This window comes from Protomyctophum parallelum (assembly GCF_964188405.1).
Source record: "Protomyctophum parallelum genome assembly, chromosome: 5".
NCBI lineage: Eukaryota > Metazoa > Chordata > Actinopteri > Myctophiformes > Myctophidae > Protomyctophum > Protomyctophum parallelum.
The window spans coordinates 40611008-40636850 of NC_139702.1; the positions used below are offsets into that span (position 1 = coordinate 40611008).

Here is a 25843-nt window from a genome sequence, read left to right on the forward strand (position 1 = left end):
TACAGATAGGTACACAATACACAGTCTATCTATAGACATTAAACGGGTCCCTCACATTGTTCCTACTCCATCCTTATTGGCCAAGACCGCCTTCCAAATTTTGCAGGAGTGCTCCGTTTTGAACAAAATGCCGCAAATCATGAACACATTGTGTGATTTCCGTGAAATTTTGCACGCACATTCCCGCTAGGCAGAGGAAGAAATGCCTATTGAAGATTCTCAAATCAGCCTCATGGTCCGCTATAACTGTCCGATTCGTGTTTTTACCTATAACTGCACCGATGTGTAAAACTTTGTATGCACACTTCCCACTAGCATGACTGAGACTGAGACGTCATTTTGACCTTTTTTATTATTTTGAAGTTATTTGCCCATGAAGCTTTCACAAGGTTCCCCTTCCATGGCCATCATCATTCCATCATCTCAGAAATGTTTGACATCTGAAACATTTTCTAAATATGAATTTAAGCACATGCTACTTCTGTCACATTTTACTTCAGTCAGGGCCAAGGACAAACCTCTGCCCTGTATTTTACACATCTGCTCTTTAAGCCACCAGGAGGCTGACTTATGTAAAACATTTACATTACTCCTAAAGATTTTATCCAAATTTCACGCTAATCGGTACACATGATCTAAATGTGATCAAGATGGGTCTGTTTGATTTCTCATATTCCACCATGATTGGTTAAGATTGGCTTCCAAAGTTTTCAGTATTGGCCCGTTTTGTAAAAAATAAATGCCACAAATCCAGGAACACAGCGTCCGAAACTGTGAAACTGTGCACACATATTCCCACTAGTCTGTATTCGGTTCGGTTTATTTTAGAGCTGAAACGAGGTCAAAGATGACATGATCAAAATGTAATCATGTATGTTGACATTAGCATGTAGCTCTACAACAAAGGTACGGCCATGACAGCAATGGTACAAAAACTGGTTAAAAAATAAAAGAATAAAAATATTAATCACATTTGGGTATTCGGTTTTCGGCCAACTGTTTCCTATATCGGATTACATTTGGATTTGATGACACATCAAATATCTGTATTCATCATATCTGGTATTCAAAAATACTAAAATAGGCAATTTGGTCGTCCACATATGATGTAATTCTTCATTGATTGTCAATGGCATTTATTGTTTGTGTTATGACAAATCTAGGTAAAAACTTTTAGGGAACTGTAATTTTGGTTTTATTTTTGATATACCTAGAAAACCTTATCTTTGACCCATATATTGGTTTTCTTCCACAAAAAATAATCTAAATGTCAGTTTTAGGTCCATGGAGACTCAGATTACCCCTTGAATCATATGCCCATATATGGACATTAGATTAGATTAGATTCAATTTATTGTCACTGCACATAGTATACAAATACTTTGACAATGAAATGAATAGTGGCGTCCAACCAGAGTGCAATACAGTAATGCAATAATGGGAATAAATACACTTGTTGTTGAATGTACAGAATGTACAGTATGTACAGTAATATATAATAAAGGAAATAAATAGAAAAATAGACAATGAAGTATAAATATAAATGAGAAGTATGCCCCTTTTGTGCCCATTTGGGGCCATGTACATATTATGTACATGGCCCCTTTTGTGCCCATATATGGACATGGCCCCTTTTGTGCCCATATATGGAGGTCACTGATTTGTTGGCACCTGATGCCATGACAAAAAATAAATAAAACTAGAACTGCACTCTGTCGAGTGCCTATACTTGCTTGTTGCACACAAGTAGGCCGCGCAAGCAGAGCGTGCAAGTACTGTCGACCGCTATAAACTGTCAAATCTCAGCTTCTCTGTGAAAGAATGTTTGAAATATTGAATTATTAGGTTTAGCTATTTGCTACGTACCTAGTTTTTGCGCAAGTAATGATGAGGTAATAAAGATGTGGATTAAAGGACCCAATGCCAGGATGTAATTGGTTTTCGATGGTGAGGTAATTTGTAAGTTGATTAGCGGTGGTTACTTTGCGCCCCATTTGATGCATATGTATCGTAGCAGAATATAACGTCAGGGTATAACTGGTATAACTAGCTCTCAATGATGAGGTAATAAAGATGTGGATTAAAGGACCCAATGCCAGGGTGTAATTGGTTTTCGATAGTGACGTAATGACGATATGTTTTAGTGTCGGGAGGATTAAAGGTAATGCCCCTATATGTATACATGTATGTAATCTGACGCCACTGCCATATCAAGCACAAGTAGTCATTACGTCATACGCTGGCACGGCGCATACGCATCAAACGGCGACATGGACGAAAACTCTGCTTGCGCAAGCCTTGCACACAAGTAGGCCATGTATGACCTACTTGTGCGCAAGCAGAGTGCGCTCACCACTGGCATCACCGCTTCCAAAAACTGCTGTTCTAAATCCTTTAGACCCGTTATTGACCTTAAACCAACCTAATACAGTACCTTAGTTACGTCCCTTTTTACGATTCTTATTGTTTTGTATGGGCTATGTTTGTGTCCCGGGGAGACACGAAATTTCTCTTTTTGGTCTCGAACTAAAAGGTTGCGAGACATGGCCAAAGCATTTTCGGGAGTCCCCAGCCAAAAACGTTGAACCCCTGTGTTAGGCTTGTGCTCAGATCTCCATCCTCTCTTCCTTAACGGACCCTCGGGACACACATGCATTGCTGCCAAGCTCACTCATGTCATCAGAGGATGGGTCTTTAGTTGGTCCGGTGCAGCTAAGGTCATTGAACTCTGCAATGACAGCGATAGCCGATTGCTTGGTGGTCTTGGCCACATGGCGCTGGACTAGGTAGAGCATGTATTCACCGTAGAACATACAGACGACGTGGCAGGGGCCGAAAGTGTCCGCGATGCGCAGGGTGAGGTCCCTGATCACCATGGAGCTGTAGTAGGACCATTTGAGCAGAAACTGGCATGCGTCCTCTACACATTTTCCGTGTAGGACCTCGGAGACCACATCATCTAACCAGGTAGCCCACTGGTCCCCGGAGCTCTGCTGCATCAGTGTGGCTTTGAAGTTCTGCTCCAAGTGCCGCACGACGGCCTCATCGCACCGAAACACCCACGACGCTTGCTTCTGGATGTTAGCGAAGTCGACCTGGTTGAGGTCGGCGAGCATCTTGTTTATTGTGGAGGTGTTCTGGAGGTTGGAGCGTGCTTCCTGAGCCAGGTGGTTCAAACTGACGTGCTGACGCAGCATCTGGGCAAAGGCTCTGACTACCCCTATCTTACTGCAGACCACCTCTTGATGAAAGTCTCTCATGGCTGTGGTCATCCAGCCTTCCACGCTGTTGGCAAAGTTACGGATGTCCCGAATTAGCTCAATGGGAACTTGGCCCAGCACGTCGGGGATGAGGAACTCCACCATAGCTTCATAAAGGATCCTGTCACAGCTCATCATCCACGTTCTGACCTCTTCATATTGGCATAGAGCCACCAGGCTGTCCCTGGGAATCATGCCCTCCAGGGCATCTTTGCTGTTGGGGATGGCGGTGGCTCTGTCACTAGATGGCACCGTTGAACACCAGAAGCTCTGCCACAGCTTCTCAACGCAGTGGAACTGGAGATTCTTCACTGCATCCAGAACAGCCACACAGTTCTTCCTGTGGAGTATCTGCAGCTTCTGGATGAGGTCGAGGCTGGGAAACTGTGGCAGGTCAGGAGACGTTTGTATGAACTGCTGCAGGTGGTGCTGACTCTCAGCTGCTTCTAACTGCTCTGGGGTGCGTTGAGAGCCACCCGACAGATGGTCCGACACGCTCTGCTCCTGTTCGATAGGCTGCTGCTGCCCTGTGACCATGTACAGAGGATCCTCCCGCAGCCTGCTGAGTGGCGAGTTGGGCTTCACCCGAATGCCATAGTAGTGGTACTTAGAGTTTCCTCTGGTGCCGAGACGTCGTGGCATGACGTCCGGGAAGAAGGAGTGCATGAGCTTGCCGAAGTAGGATTGATTTAGCGGCTCCAGCTCCTGCTCCCGACAGTGGTGCACATAGTCCTCATACAAGTCGCATCTGGACAGGCTCTCCTCCATTGTTATCTCTAAGTTATCCTTAAACCAAATCAGATGTCTGCTGTGCTGGGTGCTTTTGTGAGATGCAATTCCCGGTGGCCTTTGGACGTTTTCAACCTGGGCGTGCGATTCAGAGTATCCATCACCACCCTGTCTATACAGCTGGATGTTTGGATTGTAGAAGGTAGAGCAATGCACTTCTCTGCCTTCTACATACTGGACAATGGGTGGATTGGACATACCCAGCACAGCATGGGTATGCTGTGCTGGTACCACCGGGGCCTGAGCAGATGTGGACATGCGTATGCCAGAGCTGGACATGTAGCCGGGACCTACAATCACTATGGGGACTATGGCAACTGCTGCTACCCCCTACTCCAATTTATCTACCCCCTCGCCACTGAGGTGTGTCATACATTACGCATCACAGCCAATCACAGATGTCTGACACCACAGTGTAGTAGTTCTGTGATGTCAGACATGTGAAATGTCTGACATCACTGATCACTCATCACTGATCACTGCCAAAAATTAAAAATCATGATTTCACCTGCCATGTCTCACCTTAAGTCCAGATCTTCAAATCCTCAAATTCAGATCTCAAATCTCAACACGTTAAATATGACGCTGGTGGCCCAGGCCGTGGCGTAACGGTCTGGGCACCGGACTGGTAATCCAGTCGCAGTGTGCCGCGGGTTCGACTCCCGAGCCCGACACGGCCTTTACTGCATGTCATCCCCCCATCTCTCTCCTGTTTCCTGTCAGCCTACTGTCTGTCCCTTCAAAAATCAATAAAAAGGCGTAAGCCGCAAAAAAAAAAAATCTTTAAAAAAAATATATATATGACGCTGGTTTTCCCCAAATATGGAGTTCAATGCGGCTCCAGACGTACATCCACATACTTTTTGATTGACACATCCGGTAACCATGGCAACATGAGGCGATCGTAGCTGAATGGTTAGAGAGCCTGCCTAGGAAGGGAAAGGTCACAGGTTTGATTCCCGTGTGTCAAACTGAGCAAGACTCTTAAAGGGGAATTATGCCCCAAACTGTTTTTTTTGTCTAGCTATGTGAAAGACAGTAAAAAACTGATAAAATCGACCCAGTCTGAATACTTTTTATGAGGACGCAATATTTGGAGTGAACGTTATGTGAGGTCGATAATTTTTGTCCGTGCCCAAAAAACGCACGTTGTGTGTAAAGTCGTTTACTCAATTTTGTAGCACAATAGTAAAACGGTAAGCCTCATCCAATCCACACTGGTTTCACCTATAAACACAGGCAAGTTGAGCCAGTAGGATACAACGGCAGTAGCCTCGGAAACCCAGACGTTTTTATTTCCAGGGAGAAAAAAAGTCTGGGTCTGAGTCCACTTCAATTCGACATAGAGTAGCGCAAACATTGCTCACTCTCTGCTGATTTCTGATCGTCTGCACCTTTGTTAAATTGACACTCACACGCACACATGTACACACACACACTCCTCTCTCTCTGTCGCTTTAAGTAATTAGTCTCATGTCGCGCAGCTGCGCATAGTTTCTCCCGGCAGATCCTGCCGGGAGCTGCCTATGCCATAAAAAGCATAGGTGAGTTCCAGGCTACAACAGCAGTGACAACACACACAGAGATGTGTGTTGGCATAACGACTAAATTGAGGAGAAAAACGGGGTAAAAGCACCCCCCAAAATAGAAGACAAGTGGTATGTTCCATGCATTATACAGTACAACTACAATATTGGTGTTTTATCCTCCAGCATGTTGAATTATTCCCTTCATCATTAATATCACAAAGTGTGTTGGTGAGGAAGGGAAGGAATGGGTGGTTAATAAACAGGGTTTATACTATAATCACCCAAGATCACTAGCATCCTCCCAGGCCCCTGTGCAGATTCTTGTTGATAACATCTGGTTGATATTTAGTACTGCACTTTATAATGTGTTTATTAAGCTTGTTGTTTCATGTAAAGCACTTTGAATTGCCTTGTTGTTGAAATGTGCTATACAAATACATTTGCCTGGCTTGCACGGAGCCTTCTGGTGTAGCACCCATGCCATGACCCCGGGGACCTCTGCAGTGCATAATTATAGGCTTCAGGGTCCAGCATTCAGCCATTATAGGAGAACGGACTACAGTCGCAGAGAAGAAGCTGAGCTTTATACGTCGCAGAAGGTTGAACTTTCACACACTGGCTGTGTGATTCAGAGCCCTCCGTACAAGCGTCTTCCTCTCTCCATTTTGCTCTGATGAGTTGGCCCATGTGCCTAATTTATTAGTGTACAGTGGTTCTCAAACCTTTAAATTTCAAGGAACCCCCATAACTGAGAGTGTACAAATAGCTTGGACCCATTTGTACACTCTCAGAGTTACACACCCGTACAGGGTGCAGGGCGTGACATTTGGAACCTAGTAATTCCATTGAGCAAACGTGCACAATAGCAGCACCCTGACTCTGACCAGAATGGAACAGATGAGCTTTCATTAGTATCATCAGTAACACCTGTGAAGGAAGTAGAGAAGACAGGGCCGTAGGAACCACGGGGGTCCCCGGGGACACGTCCCCGGTGGGCCGCGGAGCGGCCCACGGGGGGCCGCGAACCGTTTTGGGCCGCCGGCCACGGGGAATAAAAAAGCCTCAAATTGGGCAGGCACTTGGACCATGCGGCCGCCGCTGACTCGCTGTCAGTGTTGTGCGAGTGCGTGTGATTCTGCTATAGTGGAGATTTCAATGTATTTCTATGGGGGAACTTGGATAGGATTCAGGAAGTTGTTTATATGTTATACCCAGTGCTGGTTAAAGCCGTGTATGTCTCGGGCAGGCTCATCAAAAAGGTAAGATTTGCACTAGGCTATTTCTGCTGTGCAGACCCGTTTTTACCCGAAAATAACGACTTTATAACCGCAAATACCCGATTTTTTTCCGCACGGGCGCTTCGCGCCCGTGCGAATCGCCCCACATGCACGGGCGCTTCGCGCCCGTGCATGTGGGCCGGTTCGGATTCGTCCCCCCCATCTGTGAAGTGCCGGATACGGCGCTGAGAGAAGAGGCCCGGAAGTAGGAAGAGTTATTCTGTGTGCATAATAGCATAATTGAATAATTGAATCCATTAACTTCTCGCAGTGCCTCCTGTTGTCCTGTTGTTGCAGGTGATAACCTTGGTTTTCTTGGCGTCTAGCCAAGACCAATCTTGGCACACCCTGTCTCCACACACTGTTCAGGAGCTTGTGTGCCTGCTCCACTTGGCCGGGCAGCAGGCAGATGTCATCTGCAGACGCTCTAGGTCAAGGGCAGAGAGTTGTTTAGAGAGCAGGGGCTCCCAAAGTCAGTTAATACAGTAACCACTTTAACACTATTCACCTTGGCTCTTTGAAAGTAGCTGATCTACAAGCTCACAACACATCACCATGTGACTTGTTGTGACCTTGTAGATCTGCGATTAAAAATCAGTAAATCATAGACATTTGTGGAAGTTTCAGGTAGTTTTTTTCTCCTTTACATAATTCTAGTAATTGGGTCCCTGACACCACATATTTTCTGTCAGATGGGGGTCTGGCCTTGCCTGGCTCCAGCCCTGAATCGCTTAAAATTAACCTGACTCCGCCAGATGGGGCAGCAGAGAGTACACAGGGTTCCCCCCCTCCTGCTCCCATCTGGGAATTGCGTGAATTCCGTTTGTGTCCGAGCATAGGCATGGTAACGCCCCGCCTGCCTGTGATTGGCCTACCGACATTGGCCTGTCTTCCGAGGTGGATATGCTGGATGCCTGGATAGTCTGATGCGAGGTTACTTCGTGGTGGGAACTAATACAAGTAGTATGGTATGATACAAGAGAACACTAACTTGTACGTTTTATTTTTGTAGAAGAGGCAAACAATATTGTTTATGCCATTTGCTTGTGTATGCAAGGCATACACAGTCCTGCCTTGAAACGCACTAGAGGAAGGGGACTATAAGGTGTCCGTGTCCACCCCCCCCCCACCATGCAGGATGTCAAAGTCTGGGGTGTCCCCCATGGCTCTTCTACTCGTGTACATCGTCCATATGGCCCACATGAATTAATCAAACGCTGGCTGCTGAATGTTGTGAAATAACCAACCACAGGATTTGGACTGTAACTGCGAAGAGAGAAGTTCACAGAACAAGAAAGATGAAAGGCAGAAGTTCTACCTGGTGGCCTGCGCGGTGCGCGCGCACACCATAGACTGTAAAAAATATGGACAAAGCGTTCCCCGGCTCTAACATGGACGTAAAATGAAGCCTGTTATTCCTGCACTGTAAATCGCCATCTTTCTAGATCCGTTTGGTACCAGCTGGCCATTGGCTGGCTCCATTTGGGTCCAGCTGGCCATTGGCTGCCCAGACAACGAGGCGGGACTTCCCCCCTTCTTCTCCGTTGGTTTTTATTTTGACTCGAGTGGGAGGAGTAGACTCTTGAGTGGGAGGGGAATCCCGATCATAGACGGTAACGGTAGCCACGCCCCTCAGAACATACGCGACATTATGGTCATTATTTTAATTAATGGGACCATAATTTTCCAAAAAGAATATTATGACATTAGAAATGAGACTTTAAACTAGTGACTGGAAGAAGAAAGTATTCATGACCATGTTTATTAAGGTAATACAGTCTAGGTGAAGTTGGGCCAAAATACATGGGCCTCTATGGAGCTATGGGGCTTTTTGGGTCCAGTCCAGCGCCACAACAGGCCATTATATGAACTACCGATTTCAAATGAGGCTTCACGAAATATCTGGCTGACTGCCCCCCTGGCGCACACAGCCTCTGGAGAAGTCTTAACACCAATGTCTTTTTGCTCCACAATGCTCCACAGCAGGGTTAATTTTGTTGACTAAGACTAGTCTAGACTAAGACTAAACAATTTCAGATGACTAAAATAGATTAGGACCTAAACTAAATTGTGTGTCATTCAAAAGACTAAGACAAAGACTTAATCAGAATTGGCTGTCAAAATTAACACTTCTCCACAGTGCTCCACATGTTCTATTTATTATTGAGTATACTACTGTATGTGTATACTAGTATAGTATGTATTGCATACAAGATATCTCAAAATCGAATGGCTGGATTGATTTTAGTGACCCCATCAATCGCCCCCCCCTCTAGCGGCTACAACGCCCTCACCCCACCCATGCATGCAGCTAATAATGATTTAATGTATTATCTTTGCAGACCCAACAACCAACGTTGGTTGTTTCTGTTTCAAAGTGTGCTTTTGTGTAAGGAGCAGCTCAGCCTGTAGGGGGTGGCTAACGTGGCTTAGAAAAGACCTCTTGATGGTGTCACAGATTAATATAGGATCTATGCACACAGAATAACTCTTCCTACTTCCGGGCCCCTTCCTTACTTCCTTCACAGGTGTTACAGATAATACTAATGAAGGCTCTGTTCCATTCTGCTCAAACAGTCAGGGTGCTGCTATTGTGCGTCTTGGCTCACAGGAAACACTCTGCTACACCAATAGCCAATGGGTCTCAAAGTGTCCTTGAGTGGGTTCCAAATGGCCCTGCCGAGTACAGGTGTATAACTCTGAGAGTGTGCAAATGGAACCAAGGCACTCGTAAGGGTCCATTTGGTTCCATTTGTACACTCTCAGAGTTATGGGGACCGGTCCTTGAAATAAAAAAAGAGAACCACTGTACAATAAATGGAACAGAGCCTTAATTAGTATCATCGGTAACACCTGTGGAGGAAGTTGGGAAGGGGCCCGGTACAGTAGGAAGAGCTATTCTGTGTGCATAGAATAGCCATATATAGCCTTTCACGGTTGCTCTGCTCTTGACGTTACCGCAGATTCAAATTCAGTTTTATTATTAATGTTCGTTTACATTTTTTTATTTGACCCAACAGATGACAGAGAGCCAGCTGTCCGGGCAGAGGAGAATGATGAGGAACCTGAACCTGCATATAGACAGAGACCTGCTTAAGACCAGCACGTACATTGTGCCATGCTTCCTCATTGTGGAGGTGAGTACGTGTCACTCACAGCCAGTGCCCGCGCTATACATGGTGTTGGGTGAAATCACCCCTCAGCTATATCTCTGATAAATATGGGTGCGGATGGGGGAGGGGAATGACACATAGTTGAAAGTCTTTGAAAAGTATTCAAATGTTTCACTTGAAGTGGTTAAAATAACGGAATTTTTTTTATCAGCTTGCAGAGCTGATCAATGATCGGCATTGCATTTATAACCTGACGGTAATGAAGTACTTGTTTGCACGCTGAACGTTCCTCTTGGAATACTTTTTGGTTAAACACAATATGAATTATGCAAATAGTTGACGCAGCCACAATGTGCTAGAAAATGGAAGCACATTTTACAGCCCAGTACCTCTCCAATGTCCCCAGCTTGCTCTAATTATTTTATTCCCTTTCACAATTTCTTTTCACTTTCATCATTCTACCGTTTTCATGTCACCGAATGGGCTTTTCTGATCAACAAAGAAGGGGCGTCAAATCGAGGTGAATTAGCGAGCTCCTGTTTCCAGCACGGTGCCTCAAAACAAAACAATAAGCCACTGGTGTTGTGGTTAAGCTGGCGTAATAAGATAATTAACTCTCACTTTGTGAATCAATTAAATGGTGCCTTTAGTTTATATAGTGCTTTTTTTTCCCAAAGCGTTTTACACACACACACACACACACACACACACACACACACACACACACACACACACACATTCATACACCGATGGCGGGGGAAATCATGCAAGGCACCAACCTGCACATCGGGAGCAATTAGGGGTTCAGACAGTCTTGCTCAAGGACACTTCGACACTAACTCTGGGGGATCCCGGGATCGAACTGGGAACCTCGCGTTTCCCATCCGGCCACTCTACCGACCACCCTGAGCCACTGCCTCCCCCATATGCCCTCTCATATATGAGATATTTTAATAAAGGGCTTCTTCTGTGGCTACTTACTGTAGAGAGCCACCCTAAGTCATACTTTGATGTACGACAGTGTACTGTAGGTCTGGATTGGGTCAAAAGCACTACCGGCACGCAGATAGCAGATACTCTACCGCACCGCACCGTCGAGGCACACACAAAAACAAACAAGCTCTACTACTACCACTTTTACTGAAAAATATGCCTCCATGTTCTGATAATTACCATAATAACCCTAAAACTGGGTAAGCTATATATATATATATATATATATAGGATCTGCCCAAGTGGTAGAATGTAGATAATGAAGAGGAGAGGACCAAGTACAGAGCCCTGGGGGACACTTGAAAACGGTGGGTCCCTATGGCTAAGCACTAAGCAGCAGAATTAGCTGTTTCTTTTTTTGTTTAATTAGGATTCAGTGCACATTTCTTTGTGTAGCCGTTGGACATACTTAACAATACACGTACAAAAAGGCAATGGTATTTATTTCTTCAGTTGTTGGAGAATAGTCACACTAGGTCAAAGAAGAGAGTTTTCGCTGTAGTAGTAAATTTGGTGTCCCCCCGGCACCAAGCGTACACAAATGAATGAGTTTTTACTTTTTAGATAAGCTATTACAGTAGCTATTTTAAATTTTCTTTATTTCAGAAATGTGAAAATATTAATGTTTTTTCAATATATTTGAAACTCTTTATATATTTCTACTGTATGTACAAAATGTAACTGAGGTACTGTATACTTTTTAAACCAATTAAACCACACCAATGGAACTATAGTCACAACTCGCAACACTGATGCAACCATCTGGTTGCACTGTCCATCTGGGGGACCATAATCGGCTCAAAGTGAACTTTACATCTAGTTTGTCGCCGTCCGACCTTGGCTTCCGACCTAGCCAAAACCCAATCGAAAATCGGCGAAACTCGCATAGTAAACACAGATCTGCAGACTTGTCTGCTTCAGCCATACATACTGTAACATTGCTTCCTCACAATCCTGTTCGACACCAGCTCCCCCACGATTTAACGAGGTGCAACACTCTCCAGCATGAACCTTCAAAATAGCTCCATGCGACTCCCAAATGATTTATTTAACAGCTTTTGTTGTTGAGTATTGTTGTGGTTGTGGTACACAGGTGCTAATTCCAACATCCTCCTGAAAACATGCTTATAGTGATTGATTTTAAAGAGAGCCTCTGAGGTGTATCCACCATGCAGCCTCTCTGAAATGAGGCGCTCCATTCCGTCAATCCTCTCCATTACACACCTGTGTGATACGGCCCTATCTCTTTATAACATAAACATTTATTCCACCTTCCCTAAAGATTCTACTTCAGCTCAATTATATGCTCTCTCTCTCTCTCTCCCCTCTCTCTTTGTACTTCATATCATATCTGGTGCATTCTCAGCAGTCCTCTGGAGGACTCGTTATAATGATTTCTCAGCTCTCTAATATTTCATGGTGCATCCCATAATATCCCAGGGCTTAGTTCTGCCTTTAGTGTTCCTTCTCTTCTTTCCTCCAGTATTCTGTTTGTGACATTTTCTCCTGAGCACTGCCCAGTCACTTTGTTCCTTTTCACACTAGATCTCCTCTTTCAGCAATCGCTCTTTTCAAGAACAAATTTCCTTGCAATATTAGCGTGTCTTCCCAAGCATATATCGATCCACCGGTTCTTCTTTACATTGAAGTCCTTGTCCATCTCCTCCCACAGCAAAGCCCTTCATTGTCTTTCTATTGTACAGAGAGGCTCGCTCTCCTCTCAGCAGTGGCGTGCACAGATAGACACTAGGGGGTGCTAGAGAACCCCCTGCCCTTTTGAAAAAAATATATATATCTTTTTTTTTCACAGTATGTGGACCATGGTGACATTGATCAATTCTTGATAAAAAAGCTTCTAATATATTATTTAGGCCCCAAAATCTATAAATCTCACACTATTAAGGCAACCGGCCGGTTCCACACGCTGCACAAGGTGCCCTTTTTTCACTTGAGCACCTGCCCCTCTAAATGTCTGTGCACGCCACTGCCTCTCTTATTATTAGTCTTATTATCCTCCCCCGGTTGTTATTTTCTGCTCTCCACCATTATCTCCATTTGTTCTCTGCTGAAATCGTCCCAGTCCATCTCTCGTTAATGACATTACTCTTTCCAATCTCTCTCTCTCTCTCTCTCTGTCTCAATTCAAAGGGCTTTTTTGGCATGAGAAAACATGTTTACAAAGCAAAAAGTGGAACAGTTCAATCATAACAAAATGTACGTACAATTTCTATGTACCATGAAGGTCACTCGATACAGATACAGCATATAATACTCTCTCTCTCTCTCTCTCTCTCTCTCTCTCTCTCTCTCTCTCTATAGCCTCTCTTTCTTTCATTCCCTCGTTCCTCATGTTCAATCTTCCATTCCCGCTCTGTAGTGGGAGAATATGGCCTCAATAGGTACAGTGTATAAATGAGAACAGAAGGGGTCAACTGGAAAATATTCATCTTTTACATTGTATTGTGTATTTTTGTTCCACTGCTATTTCTCAGCATAATGGGTGATGAGAGAGAGAGAGAGTGTGTGCATGGCGTGTTTTGATTGATTGATTGAAATATTTATTAACAGTTTGCAGAATTTACAGTAGGCTACATTTCAAGCACAAACTCAATACAAAGACTGTTAACTGTGAGTGGACGACCCAATTAACAGGGTCCACATTGTTCAATTCATCAAAACATTTAGAGACATACCAAATAGTCATTTCTATGTAGCTAAAGAACAGAACAGGAATTCATCATATAGGAAGCAAAAAGGGAAAAGATACATATACAGTGAGGGGAAAGGGGGGGGGGGGGGGGGTGGGGGGGATTCAGATCTTACAGAGGCCAGTTTCGAATTGCAGCCATCCGTAGGTGCCCTTTGAGAGCGGTTTTGAAGGAGTCAAGGGATTCACATGTCTTAATGACTGTTGGTAGGGCGTTCCACATTTTGGTGGCATAGGAGCGAAAATAATTTAGTCCCTTGTTTGTGCCGAATCTGGGTTGTACATGGTTTGTTGCACTCCCTCTGGTGTTGTGGGTGTGGACTTCGTTTACATTAAGGAAGTATTTAGACAGGTACATGGGTATCTTGGTGGTGTAACGAATCTTGTGGACCAGACCCATTGCAAGATGCTGTACTCTGTCGTTGACCCTAAGCCATCCCAGCCTGTCAAAGTGGGCAGGGGTGAGGTGGGTTCGGGGGGTGAGGCCAAGTAGGAGCCTGACCAGTTTGTTTTGGGAGGTCTGGAGCCTTGTTTTAAGGGCCTTTGAGGTGCTGTGGTACCAAGAGGTGTCTACTGTATGAGTGGCCTATCTGTTTGTTCCTGACATATCTGGGGACATTTGGGGACACATCAGTTAATTGGGGATGGCATGTCTAATTGGGGGCCCAATTAAGCTAGGCTTAATTTACGGGTAATGGGATATAGAAGGATTGTATGTCAATGAGCAAAAATATGCCCCTCGAAATGTGATAATGTGTGTGATAATGTGTGTGCGCATGTGTGTTCGTGGGTGTCCACGTGTGTGCGCGTACGTACTGTATAAGCTTGCGGCGTGTGCATCCAGTTTTAATGACTTTTTAATTAATTCCCTCGCTTTCGACTGGGTTCAGTAGATCAGTGGTTCCCAAACTTTTTCACGTCAAGGACCCCCAAATTGACAGTAATTGGCCCGTGGACTCCCCATTTGAAAAGATATGCCAGGGACTGCCATAAGAGAACATTTTTACGGCTCTAGCCGTGATTCTCAACCCGTTTAATTTCAAAGACCCCCAGTTTCTTTGTGTGTAATTTGTGGTTTTAAATATTTTAGATTTTAGCAGTGAGCCCTGCCCTCTGATGTCATGGACACTGGGCTCACTTCCTTCCTGGATTACAATTCCCATAATGCTTTGGTGCACTGCTCCTCCTTGTGAATAGGGCTTACTGAGACAACATGCAGTCCATATATACACATATTACACACATAAAGACCCCTAGGGAAGTGTCCTAAATCTTCTAAATGTCATTAATATAGGCCTATATTTCTTTGCAAAAAGGGTGAAGTGTCTTTAATTAACAAAGCTAGCGTAATCTCTGTCTTTGTTGATGTGTTCTTTATTCTATGCTCTCTCTCGATCTCTCTCTCTCTCTCTCTCTCTCTGTTGTTTTCATGTGTTCGTGGGGTGGAGAGCAGCTACAGAGTGAATCACTCGATTAAAATGTGTTTGTGTTTTGCTTTTATAATCAGGCTATATGCACCTGATTGAATGTGTGTGCACTGCGGTATATGGTTTTAACGGCACCTACAGAGCGTTTCACTTCAAAACTCCCTGCTTGTGTTATGATCGCATGTAGATCTGTAGCAGAGCTCTCTCCGCGGGGCATACAGTCCTTTGTTGTTACATTAGCATCTCATTACCTATTTCTTTTTCCATTCATACACCTAAACTTATTCCCCCACCCATTCTCTCTCTCTCTTTCTATACTTTTATACATTAAAGCGTTATTCAATATTCAATAGAGGCTTACGTAACAATGTCAGCATAGCTTTTTAACACCAACAAACCTGCCACCAGAACTCGAGCCTCGGGTTCAATACCCGCTTCCGCGTAATGCTACAATCTGGCGTAGTCGGCAGGACGTGGAGCGTGATATCCTCGCGTGAGGGACATGAGGGACATCGTGTGCGGCGGTCCGCAGTGTGAAGTGAGAAGCGCAAGGACGCAAGCACGACGCAACGCATGTCGGGAGCGTCGGGGGATTTCCGCACGTCAGACCTTTGGTGTGTCGGATAAGCGTGCGCACCCCAGGATTTGACGGTAGGAAGTGTAGGGCTGCTTGGGATGGAGAGTCCTATATTCTTTCTTGATGGTGAGGTTTGCAGTCCCATGGGGACAGGTATTACATTTGGCGCAAACATCCACTTTGACTTTGAGGATGAAAGTGATCAGAATTTGGTATTTGGGGGTCAAGGGAACTGACCTCACGAAACACAAAGGTTTTTACACTCGACATATTTTAGTCTCTAGAGACAGAATTGGATGCACAGTAAGCTGCATTTGAACCACGATGCTGTGTTTCCAGTTCTCTGTTTTTCACCGCCTGAAATGAGCCGTCGGTAGATATTATAGTCAGTTTATTTCACAAAATACAGATAAAGAAATCACACTTGTACGAACTGAGGGGCGCATCACTCCTTTAACCCATTTTGGGCGGGAACCCCTTTTTGGTGTTTTAAGCATTCTGTTCTATTTTAGCTATTGAAAAATAGATCTACAAGCTCATAGCGCACCACCGAGTGACGCGCTACGAGTTTGTAGGTCGAACATTTTTCTTTTTTTTTAATGTTTTCGCCTTTATTTTATATATTTTATGGAGGGACAGACAGTAGGCTGACAGGAAATGGCGAGAGAGATGGGGGGATGACATGCAGTAAAGGCCGTCGGGATCGGGAGTCGAACCCGCGGCACACTGCCAGACTGGATTACCAGCCAAGGTGCATGGACCGCTGAGCCACGGCCCAGGCCAGAGTGAACATTTTTAACTAAAATATTGGCTTCCGGGGGGGCCCTGGAACTACATATTTTGAGATGGGGGTCAGTGACCCAATAGAGGGGGTCCTTGACATGAAAAAGGTTGAGCACCACTGACACAGAAACGTGGGTTTTTCAGAAAAATGTTAGGATTTTGAAGCATTTCTTTTAATCGACCTCAGTCCAAAAAGGCTTAACATTGTACTCAACTTTAAAAGCCCATAGGCTTGACTGCCACATGACATCACGTTCAGTGCTCTAATATCTAATATGTTGAGCATTATAATGTCTTCTGCATGCATATATTAGCTTGTATTTCTATTAACTATTCAATTAATTTGAACATGTATATATTTACAATAATCATGGAGAACTTATAGATTTAACATTTGTAAATCATTAAAATATTGGTAGGGTAGGGTAGGGTACTACTGGCCAATCTGGACTGGGTGCCAATGCCCCTGTAGAGACGGCACTGCTTAAAACATGCTCACCCTCATTTTGTTTTTCAGGCGACCACTCGGTGGGGCACTTCTTGTATTTGATTTACTGAGAATAAGATTAGAAATAAGTTTAGGATATTAAGCATAATATATAGTTTTACGGTGAGTTTAGGAATATGGTTAAGTTTTGGCACAGTCTTACTGAGGTTATGGTTAGGAATAAGGTTAGGTTTAACCATTTAGTCATATAGTTTACTGAGGTTACGTTTTAGGAATACCAGGCTGCAGTGACGCCGTCAGGACAAAAAAGTGCGGGGACATTTTTTCTTTTCTTTTTGGGGGGGGGGTTCCTAATTATCATTTAGCTGGGGACCCCCTGGAACACAAGAAACCCCTCTTGTGGAACGAGAACGGGAGGAAATCCATCCATAGCCATGGAGGAAGGAAAGGTGAGGTGCCGTTTCTCAAGCAAGCAGCACAGGGGGAAGAACTAATGTAAAAGTACTGTGTGTGTGTGTGTGTGTGTGTGTGTGTGTGTGTGTGTGTGTGTGTGTGTGTGTGTGTGTGTGTGTGTGTGTGTGTGTGTGTGTGTGTGTGTGTGTGTGTGTGTGTGTGTGTGTGTGTGTGTGTGTGTGTGTGTGTGTGTGTGTGTGTGTGTGTGTGTGTGTGTGTGTTGGAAAGAGCAGATATTAAGAAAGTTTGTTGATGATTACACTGCATTATACATTATTTATTTTGGGAGCATCCCGCCTGTCTCAGCCAATACCCAACGACAATTGTGCAGCAAAATGTAAACAGCGCTAGACCATGGCATGCAGCAGCGCCGGTCGGGAAAAATAAACAAATAAATAGACCAGGCATCCCCCAATAGTGCAGGGACTTTCAGACCCAGATGACCCCCCTCCCGTTCGGCGCCTATGCCAGGCTGATCGAGGCAGTTCCGCCGGTTGTACTCCCGAGGCGACTGTGTTTTGAGGCGAGCGCTCTAGTATTAGATGTAGTGCAGGAATACGGATGATTGACAGTCTTTACGGTGGTTGGTCGTATTCCATTACACATCCAATTTCCTGCCACAACGTACGACTCACAACCTGAGTCGCTGTGTTGTAGTTTTTTGGCTACATTGCTGTATATACTTCACACAGCAGGTTATTTTGTCATGTTTTCAAAGAAATCTTTTTTGGGGGTGTGTGTTTGTTTGTTTGTTTGGTAGTCTGTGGGAAATGCTGCTGTGTTTTTCTTGGTTCCAGTTGGCAGGTATAGTTAGAACTTAGAAAGTGAAGCCCCCACGGTGGATGCACAATCTGTCGTCTCTTGGGGACCAGGTGTGCCTGCCTGTTGTGGCGACGTCTGGAGTCTCTCTGGAGTCTGTCTGGAGTCTGTCTGTACAGCAGTTGTGGAACCAGTACTACATTTTTTACTTCAAAATGTACTTGAGTGAAAGTACAAAAGTATTGGCATCAAAAAGTAGAACGTACTTATTACGCAGAATGTCCCATTTCAAGTTTTCAATTTTGTTTGAAAATAGCAGATCTACAGTACAAGCTCACAATGCTTCGCATTGGAGAACGCATTGGAGATCGTTATCCGATCTCCGATTATTTGCAGGGTCATATCTGCCGATATACGCAGTGTGTATTGTGCGTATACGTAGCGACGGCACTGGATGCCACTGATCTATATCCATATATGGAGTTCTATATTAACCGTAGTCAACGCTAGATGTCTCTGTCGTCTCCATATATGGAGCTCTAGGTGAAAGCCTTCGTTACTGGGAATGTATTCCTAGTCCTGTTTCAGCATGACCTCACTTCTCGCCCTCAGGGCGTCTTACTGCTAATCTTAATCTACAACGTAACTAGTAACTGAAGTTGTGAAATAATAGTGGAGTAGAAGTAAAAGTATTGAATATTGGAAATAATCAAGTAAAGTTCAAATACCTCAAAACCGTACTTAAGTACAGTACTTAACTAAATGTAATTAGTTACTTACCACTGCAGTCGAGGATTTCCATATAGTTTTGGATCCGTCACAGTCCTGAGGTGTCAGTGGTGGGAAAAAGTACTCAATTGTTATACTTAAAACTAAAGTAAAAGTATAAACACGGCAATATAGAAATACTGTTACAAGTACAAGTATTGAAAATGTACTTATGTAAAAGTATTAGTAACAAAAAATAATGTACCAAAAGTAGAAATGTTACACTTTGTGCAGAATTTCACATGTTATATTTCACATGTGTTACATGTACAAAAATGTATTAAAATCTTTTGAAAATAGCAGATCTACAATCTCACAATGCGTCGCATTTCAAATAATTGTAGTGGAGTACAATATTTGTCTCTGAGACAAATAAAGTAGACGTAAAAGTATTGGAAATTGGAATTACTCAAGTAAAGTACAAACACCTCACATCGTACATACTTGTACGTACAGTAAGTGTACTACTTTCCACCACTGCACCGTGTATGCTCCGTTTAGGGCCAAACGGCATTCCAGTTTGCTCTGGTTTTCATTTGATTCTTCTTTGATTCTTTCAAACGTACCAGGCAGTGTGCATTCATTGCACGACATGATAGCATTCAGTCTGTCGAGAAGCATGGATAACGCATTTCCCCACAGGCGATGGAAAAAAATGACTTCACCAACAGGGGGGTGGGGGTTGTGGATATCAAAAGGACATGGCATGGATTTCACCCCACCATCATCTCCCCCAGCAAATCAAACCCTGCTTTTTCTTTTAGTTTTCAGTCTCTTGAATTCTCTCTGTCTTTCACTGCTGGCCATGCTGTGATTAAACCACATTGGGAGTCTTGTCTGAGGCCGTGTTGATCTTGTCAGTCGTCGGCTAAAACTATGATGGAAAAATGTTCGGAGTAGACTACCTTTTCTCCAGCGAGGGGCGAGATCCAGAATACCTACTGACGTAGTCTGTCGCCGTCGGTGGCTAAGTCCTGTCCGTCGGTCGCTAGGTCCTGTCCGTCCGTCGCTAACTCCCGTCCGTCACTCCCGTCTGCCCCTAACTCCCGTCCGCCGGTCGCTAAGTCCGTCTGCCGGTCGCTAAATAGCCGATCTGAGTGAGGAAATGCAGCGTCTCGTCGGGAGGGGGAGCAGCAAAAACATCCTATACAAGTAGGGCAACCAAATGGTGGAGCTACGTCCTGCACAAAGTGAGAACCAACAATGACCATCCTAGAGAACACACACCCACCCTTCACCTGGAAAACACACACCCACCCTTCACCTAGAGAACACACACCCACCCTTCACCTAGAAAACACACACACCCACCCTTCACCTGGAAAACACACACCCACCCTTCACCTTGAGAACACACACCCACCCTTCACCTAGAAAACACACACCCACCCTTCACCTGGAAAACACACACCCACCCTTCACCTTGAGAACACACACCCACCCTTCACCTAGAGAACACACACCCACCCTTCACCTGGAAAACACACACCCACCCTTCACCTAGAAAACACACACCCACCCTTCACCTAGAAAACACACACCCACCCTTCACCTGGAAAACACACACCCACCCTTCACCTAGAGAACACACACCCACCCTTCACCTAGAAAACACACACCCACCCTTCACCTGGAAAACACACACCCACCCTTCACCTAGAAAACACACACCCATCCTTCACCTAGAAAACACACACCCACCCTTCACCTAGAGAACACACACCCACCCTTCACCTAGAGAACACACACCCACCCTTCACCTAGAGAACACCCACCCACCCTTCACCTGGAAAACACACACCCACCCTTCACCTGGAAAACACACACCCACCCTTCCCCCTGAGAACACACACCCACCCTTCACCTAGAGAACACACACCGACCCTTCACCTGGAAAACACACACCTACCCTTCACCTAGAAAACACACACCCACCCTTCACATAGAAACACACACCCACCCTTCACCCTGAGAACACACACCGACCCTTCACCTAGAGAACACACACCCACCCTTCACATAGAAACACACACCGACCCTTCACATAGAAAACAAACACCACAAAAGTGATGTTTGTTACAGGGTGACATGCAGCTTTGAAAATGTGCCTCGGTTGGTGGTGGCACTGCAAAGTTGCAGAGAAACATTGGACTATATAACTCGCATAGAAACAGTATTATGCTGACAGACAGGACCCCACCACAGTGCAGGGCATAATTCAGACGGGCTAGACATAAACCTTACAAATATGCTACATGGAGTACTTTTTTATTCATCTCTAACCCCCCCAGTAGTCACTACTACGGCATGTGAATTCAGGCAAGAAGGAGGCATTCGTTATGGCTGCAGCTGTCAACAGAGCGTGCATGCGTGCGTGTGTGCGTGTGTTTGGCGAGAGACAGGTGGGATGCTCCCATAATAAATACTGTCTGCAGTGTATTCATCAACAAACTTTCTTAATCTCTGCTCTTTCCCCCACACACACACAGTACTTCCTTAGTTCTTCCCAACTGTGCTGCTTGCTTGAGAAACGGCACCTCGCCTTTCCTTCCTCCATGGCTATGGATGGATTTCCTCCCGTTCTCGTTCCACAAGAGGGGTTTCCTGTGTTCATTGTCGTATACTATAGACCTACACACTGGATCTAAAATGTGACAAATGGGAGGCAGCGAAAAAAATCGAAATGAAGAATAATAACATATCATTTTTTGAGCAGTGCTAACCACCTCCATTAAATGACTTTGTGTCTGTCTCTATGTATGTATGTATGTATGTCTGTTTGAGTACGGACAGTATCACTGGGTGACCTAAAGTGCACTGCTCAGTTCACACGGGTGTGATCTGTTGTGATATGGTGTCATGCATCGCAATTAGGTCGAAACACATCACAATGTCACGTGATGTGAGCTTGTAGATCTGATATTATCAGCCTAGGTCAAGGTCTTTATTTTTGCCTATTTCGCCAGGATTATATGATCGTCATAACCCTGGCGAAAGACGTTCATCCGTTTTGTGCCTTGTTTTGAGCTTGTTGATGTGCTACTTTTGATGCAAAAAACAAATATATATATATATATATATATATGGAGATAGCAGGTTTCTACCCGACGGCAACGCATAGGCCTATTTGTTTGAACAATTGTTTGTGATACCTCCACTCGGAATGTGATTACAGAACGTGATGATACCTCCACTCAGAACGTGATTACAAAATGTGATGATAAGCCCAGAGCTTTGGGCCCAGCTGGTCTTCAGAGTGCGTTAATCCACGCCTCGCTGTGGGCGCATTAAATGACAAACGCCAACAAACCATGCCTGCATGGGAAAATGGAGACAATGACAGTCAGAGAAGCCATCTGTGCACGTCGAGTACATATGTCAGAGTATACAATTCTGTTCTGCAGATTGTTTATTATACTGACGTTGTCAATGTTTTCTGTGAAGGGAAAACACTTTTATAATTCAAGCACCGTCCTTTGGATGCCACTGTACACTGCTCAAACAACATGTGCCTATTTCTCATACAAATACTAACCCTAACCTTTTGTAATGGGAATTTGTTGACGCTGCAATCCATGACTTTTATTTGCTACCATGGGGAGATGTTGTGCTTATGAGCTTGAGGCTGTACTGCTTGCCAACCATAGGTGTTCCTACCTGACCCCAGGGTCCAGTGGTGGTACAATTTTGAGGTACTGGAGTATTTCCAATTTTCTATACTTTTACTTCACTACATTCAGAGACAGATATTGTACTTTTAGTAAGTAAGTAAGTCAGAGAGGCTTATTGTCTGTATCAGCCAGGGTGCGGGACACTATCCCTGTTTCAATGCGCTAGACCTCTGGGAGATGGAATGCTGAGGTGGAGCGCAACACCTACCATCAGCTCCCAGTACTTAATGCACGACTTCAAGCCATGCTCCTCTGATGATATGCTGAGTTTGGTGGTGCCCGGGATCGAACCCATGACCTTGCGGTCGAAAGGCGAGTGCTACACCTATTGATCTACCTGGACACAAATGTCGTCCTCAGACGAGCCTTCCATCGTCGCTTCCAATCATCCCCTTTCTCCATACATCTGACCAGCTCGTTGGTGCTTTGCGCTCCTGCATCTTTCTTGAGTACATCCACATATGTTGGTATGGGACCGGTGCCCATGTGTTGGTTCCCACAGCACCAGTCTGCTGGCTGGCAGCTCCTGGTGTCTTTGGCAGTGTCCTGCAATTGTCATTCTCCTGGCTGCGATATTGTCGCTCTCCCTGAATATTCCAGAATACAGATTCTCTTTGGAAATGTGTACTCTTGCTGATGTTGAGCACTACACGTAGCATTCTGGTGCAGCACCCGTCTAGAGCCATCTGCAGAGTTGGCTTCAGGGTCCAGCATTCACTGCCATATAGGAGAACAGATTCTACCGTCGCATAGAAGCTGAGTTTGATTTGATTCATTTCATTTATTTGAAAACTTTTGTTACTTTGTAGATTTTGATTAATATTACAAAACATACATTAACCACATCAGCACTGTACTGTACATTTTGGCCATTTGAAAATAGCCGATCTACAAGCTCACAATGCGTCTCATCGCGGAGCAGGGTCTACATTTATCGGTGGAAGAGCAGAGACACCAACATTCCCACACCTGCAGATGTAGACTGCAGACTATCAGGGGGTCACCAGCGAAATTAGTTGCAGATAATATCTGCAATGTTTGAGTTTGTATATTATACAAACTCATAGGATTCTAAAATAGGAGTTATACAAGCTCATAGCGCAGATCTACTATTTTGGAAAAAAAACAACTTTAAAATGTCTGCAAATCTCACATATTGAATGAATACACAGTCGGCTTGTTTCGGTGATGCTTGAGGTGTGCCACGGACGTATGGGTTCCGGATCGCAGTTTTTAAGGCTTCAAGTTAAGCAGCCCATGCTGTGCTATATGATGCGTAATGGACCACCATGTTCACCCTTCTTGCTGTTTTGTATATGCATCTTATCACATACAGAACACACGTTGCTCATGCATGTGTGTACAGTGTTGCATATGCATCTTATCACATACAGAACACATGTTGCTCATGCATGTGTGTACAGTGTTGCATATGCATTTTATCACATACAGAACACATGTTGCTCATGCATGTGTGTACAGTGTTGCATATGCATTTTATCACATACAGAACACATGTTGCTCATGCATGTGTGTACAGTGTTGCATATGCATCTTATCACATACAGAACACATGTTGCTCTTGCATGTGTGTACAGTGTTGCATATGCATTTTATCACATACAGAACACATGTTGCTCTTGCATGTGTGTACAGTGTTGCATATGCATTTTCTACACAAACACGCAGAGAGCCACTCAGTCATTATTCTTCCTACAGGTTTCCTTTCATTATATCTCCCTGGGTCTATGAATAGCAGCCATCTGTCGGCTGCCTTTCTTTTATACCAGCAGCCTGCAGCAAGTCGGGGACCCAAACACAGATTAATTGGCAAAACACTATGAATTTATTTGATAATATAACATTATTTGTAAAACAATTGATGTAAACAATGGTGTTTTATGGTTTTCATTGTCATACAGACAATGGGCCCAGGACCAGTGACCCTCGGCTGGTAACTTATACATCATGTAGTAGGCACTGGTTTGTAGTCATCTGGTAACTTATACATCATGTAGTAGGCACTGGTTTGTAGTCATCTGGTAACTTATACATCATTTAAGTAGGCACTGGTTTGTAGTCATCTGGTAACTTATACATCATTTAAGTAGGCACTGGTTTGTAGTCATCTCGTAACTTATACATCATTTAAGTAGGCACTGGTTTGTAGTCATCTGGTAACTTATACATCATGTACTGTAGTAGGCACTGGTTTGTAGTCATCTGGTAACTTATACATCATTTAAGTAGGCACTGGTTTGTAGTCATCTGGTAACTTATACATCATGAAGTAGGCACTGATTTGTAGTCATCTGGTAACTTATACATCATGTAGTAGGCACTGATTTGTAGTCATCTGGTAACTTATACATCATTTAAGTAGGCACTGATTTGTAGTCATCTGGTAACTTATACATCATGTACTGTAGTAGGCACTGGTTTGTAGTCATCTGGTAACTTATACATCATTTAAGTAGGCACTGGTTTGTAGTCATCTGGTAACTTATACATCATGAAGTAGGCACTGATTTGTAGTCATCTGGTAACTTATACATCATGTAGTAGGCACTGGTTTGTAGTCATCTGGTAACTTATACATCATTTAAGTAGGCACTGATTTGTAGTCATCTGGTAACTTATACATCATGTAGTAGGCACTGATTTGTAGTCATCTGGTAACTTATACATCATGTAGTAGGCACTGATTTGTAGTCATCTGGTAACTTAGGCCCCTTTTCCACTATGGGGTGGAACCAGAACTATCCAGAACCTGAACCTTTTTTTTTTAGTTCTGGGTTTGTTTCCACAGCGCACAGCGCGGTACGGCACGGTTTCAGACCAGGTTCTCAGAACCTTTTTTCGGCCCTGCTTTTGAGGTAGTACTAACGCTGAGTTCTGGGAACCTATGGGCGGGGCCAGCAGCGCTGCTGCTCTCGATTGGTCGAGCTGAGGTGACAGCACTGAGGAGACCGGAGCGAGGAGAAGCGCACACAACACAACAGCGCACATTTTAAACTCCTAAGTGCGACACAGCGACAGCGGACACACATAAAAATAACCTGGAAAAGCACACAGAAACACTATGGCCACGAGAGAGGGAGAGACAGAGCTTGTGTGTGCGTGAGGGAGAGAGAGAGAGAGAGCCATAAAGCTGTCGCGACGAGTTGTTTGCTTGCAGTTGTTGTTCTACACTACAGCTAACAGCTAGGCTAACTGCAGATGTGTGTGTGTGTGTGTGTGTGTGTGTGTGCGTGTGCGTGTGTGTATGTGTTTGCGTGCGTGTATGTGT

At 44.4% G+C, this 25843-nt stretch overlaps 2 protein-coding genes across 2 annotated transcripts in view; one reads left to right on the top strand and one right to left on the bottom strand.

Annotated features, from left to right (window-relative positions):
* Positions 1 to 25843, top strand: part of LOC310859086 (phospholipid phosphatase-related protein type 5-like) — a 97263-nt gene that overhangs the window by 11527 nt on the left and 59893 nt on the right. Inside the window, exon 2 of the mRNA XM_083765465.1 lies at positions 9876 to 9992. Coding sequence (XP_083621591.1) covers positions 9876 to 9992 — 117 coding nt within the window. The remainder of the gene's footprint in view (positions 1 to 9875; positions 9993 to 25843) is intronic.
* LOC310858371 (DNA-binding protein RFX2-like) lies at positions 2607 to 4028 on the bottom strand (the record flags this gene model as incomplete). Its single annotated transcript, XM_083764480.1, has 1 exon — positions 2607 to 4028. The coding sequence occupies one exon, from the start codon at positions 4026 to 4028 to the stop codon at positions 2607 to 2609; it is 1422 nt and encodes a 473-aa protein (XP_083620606.1).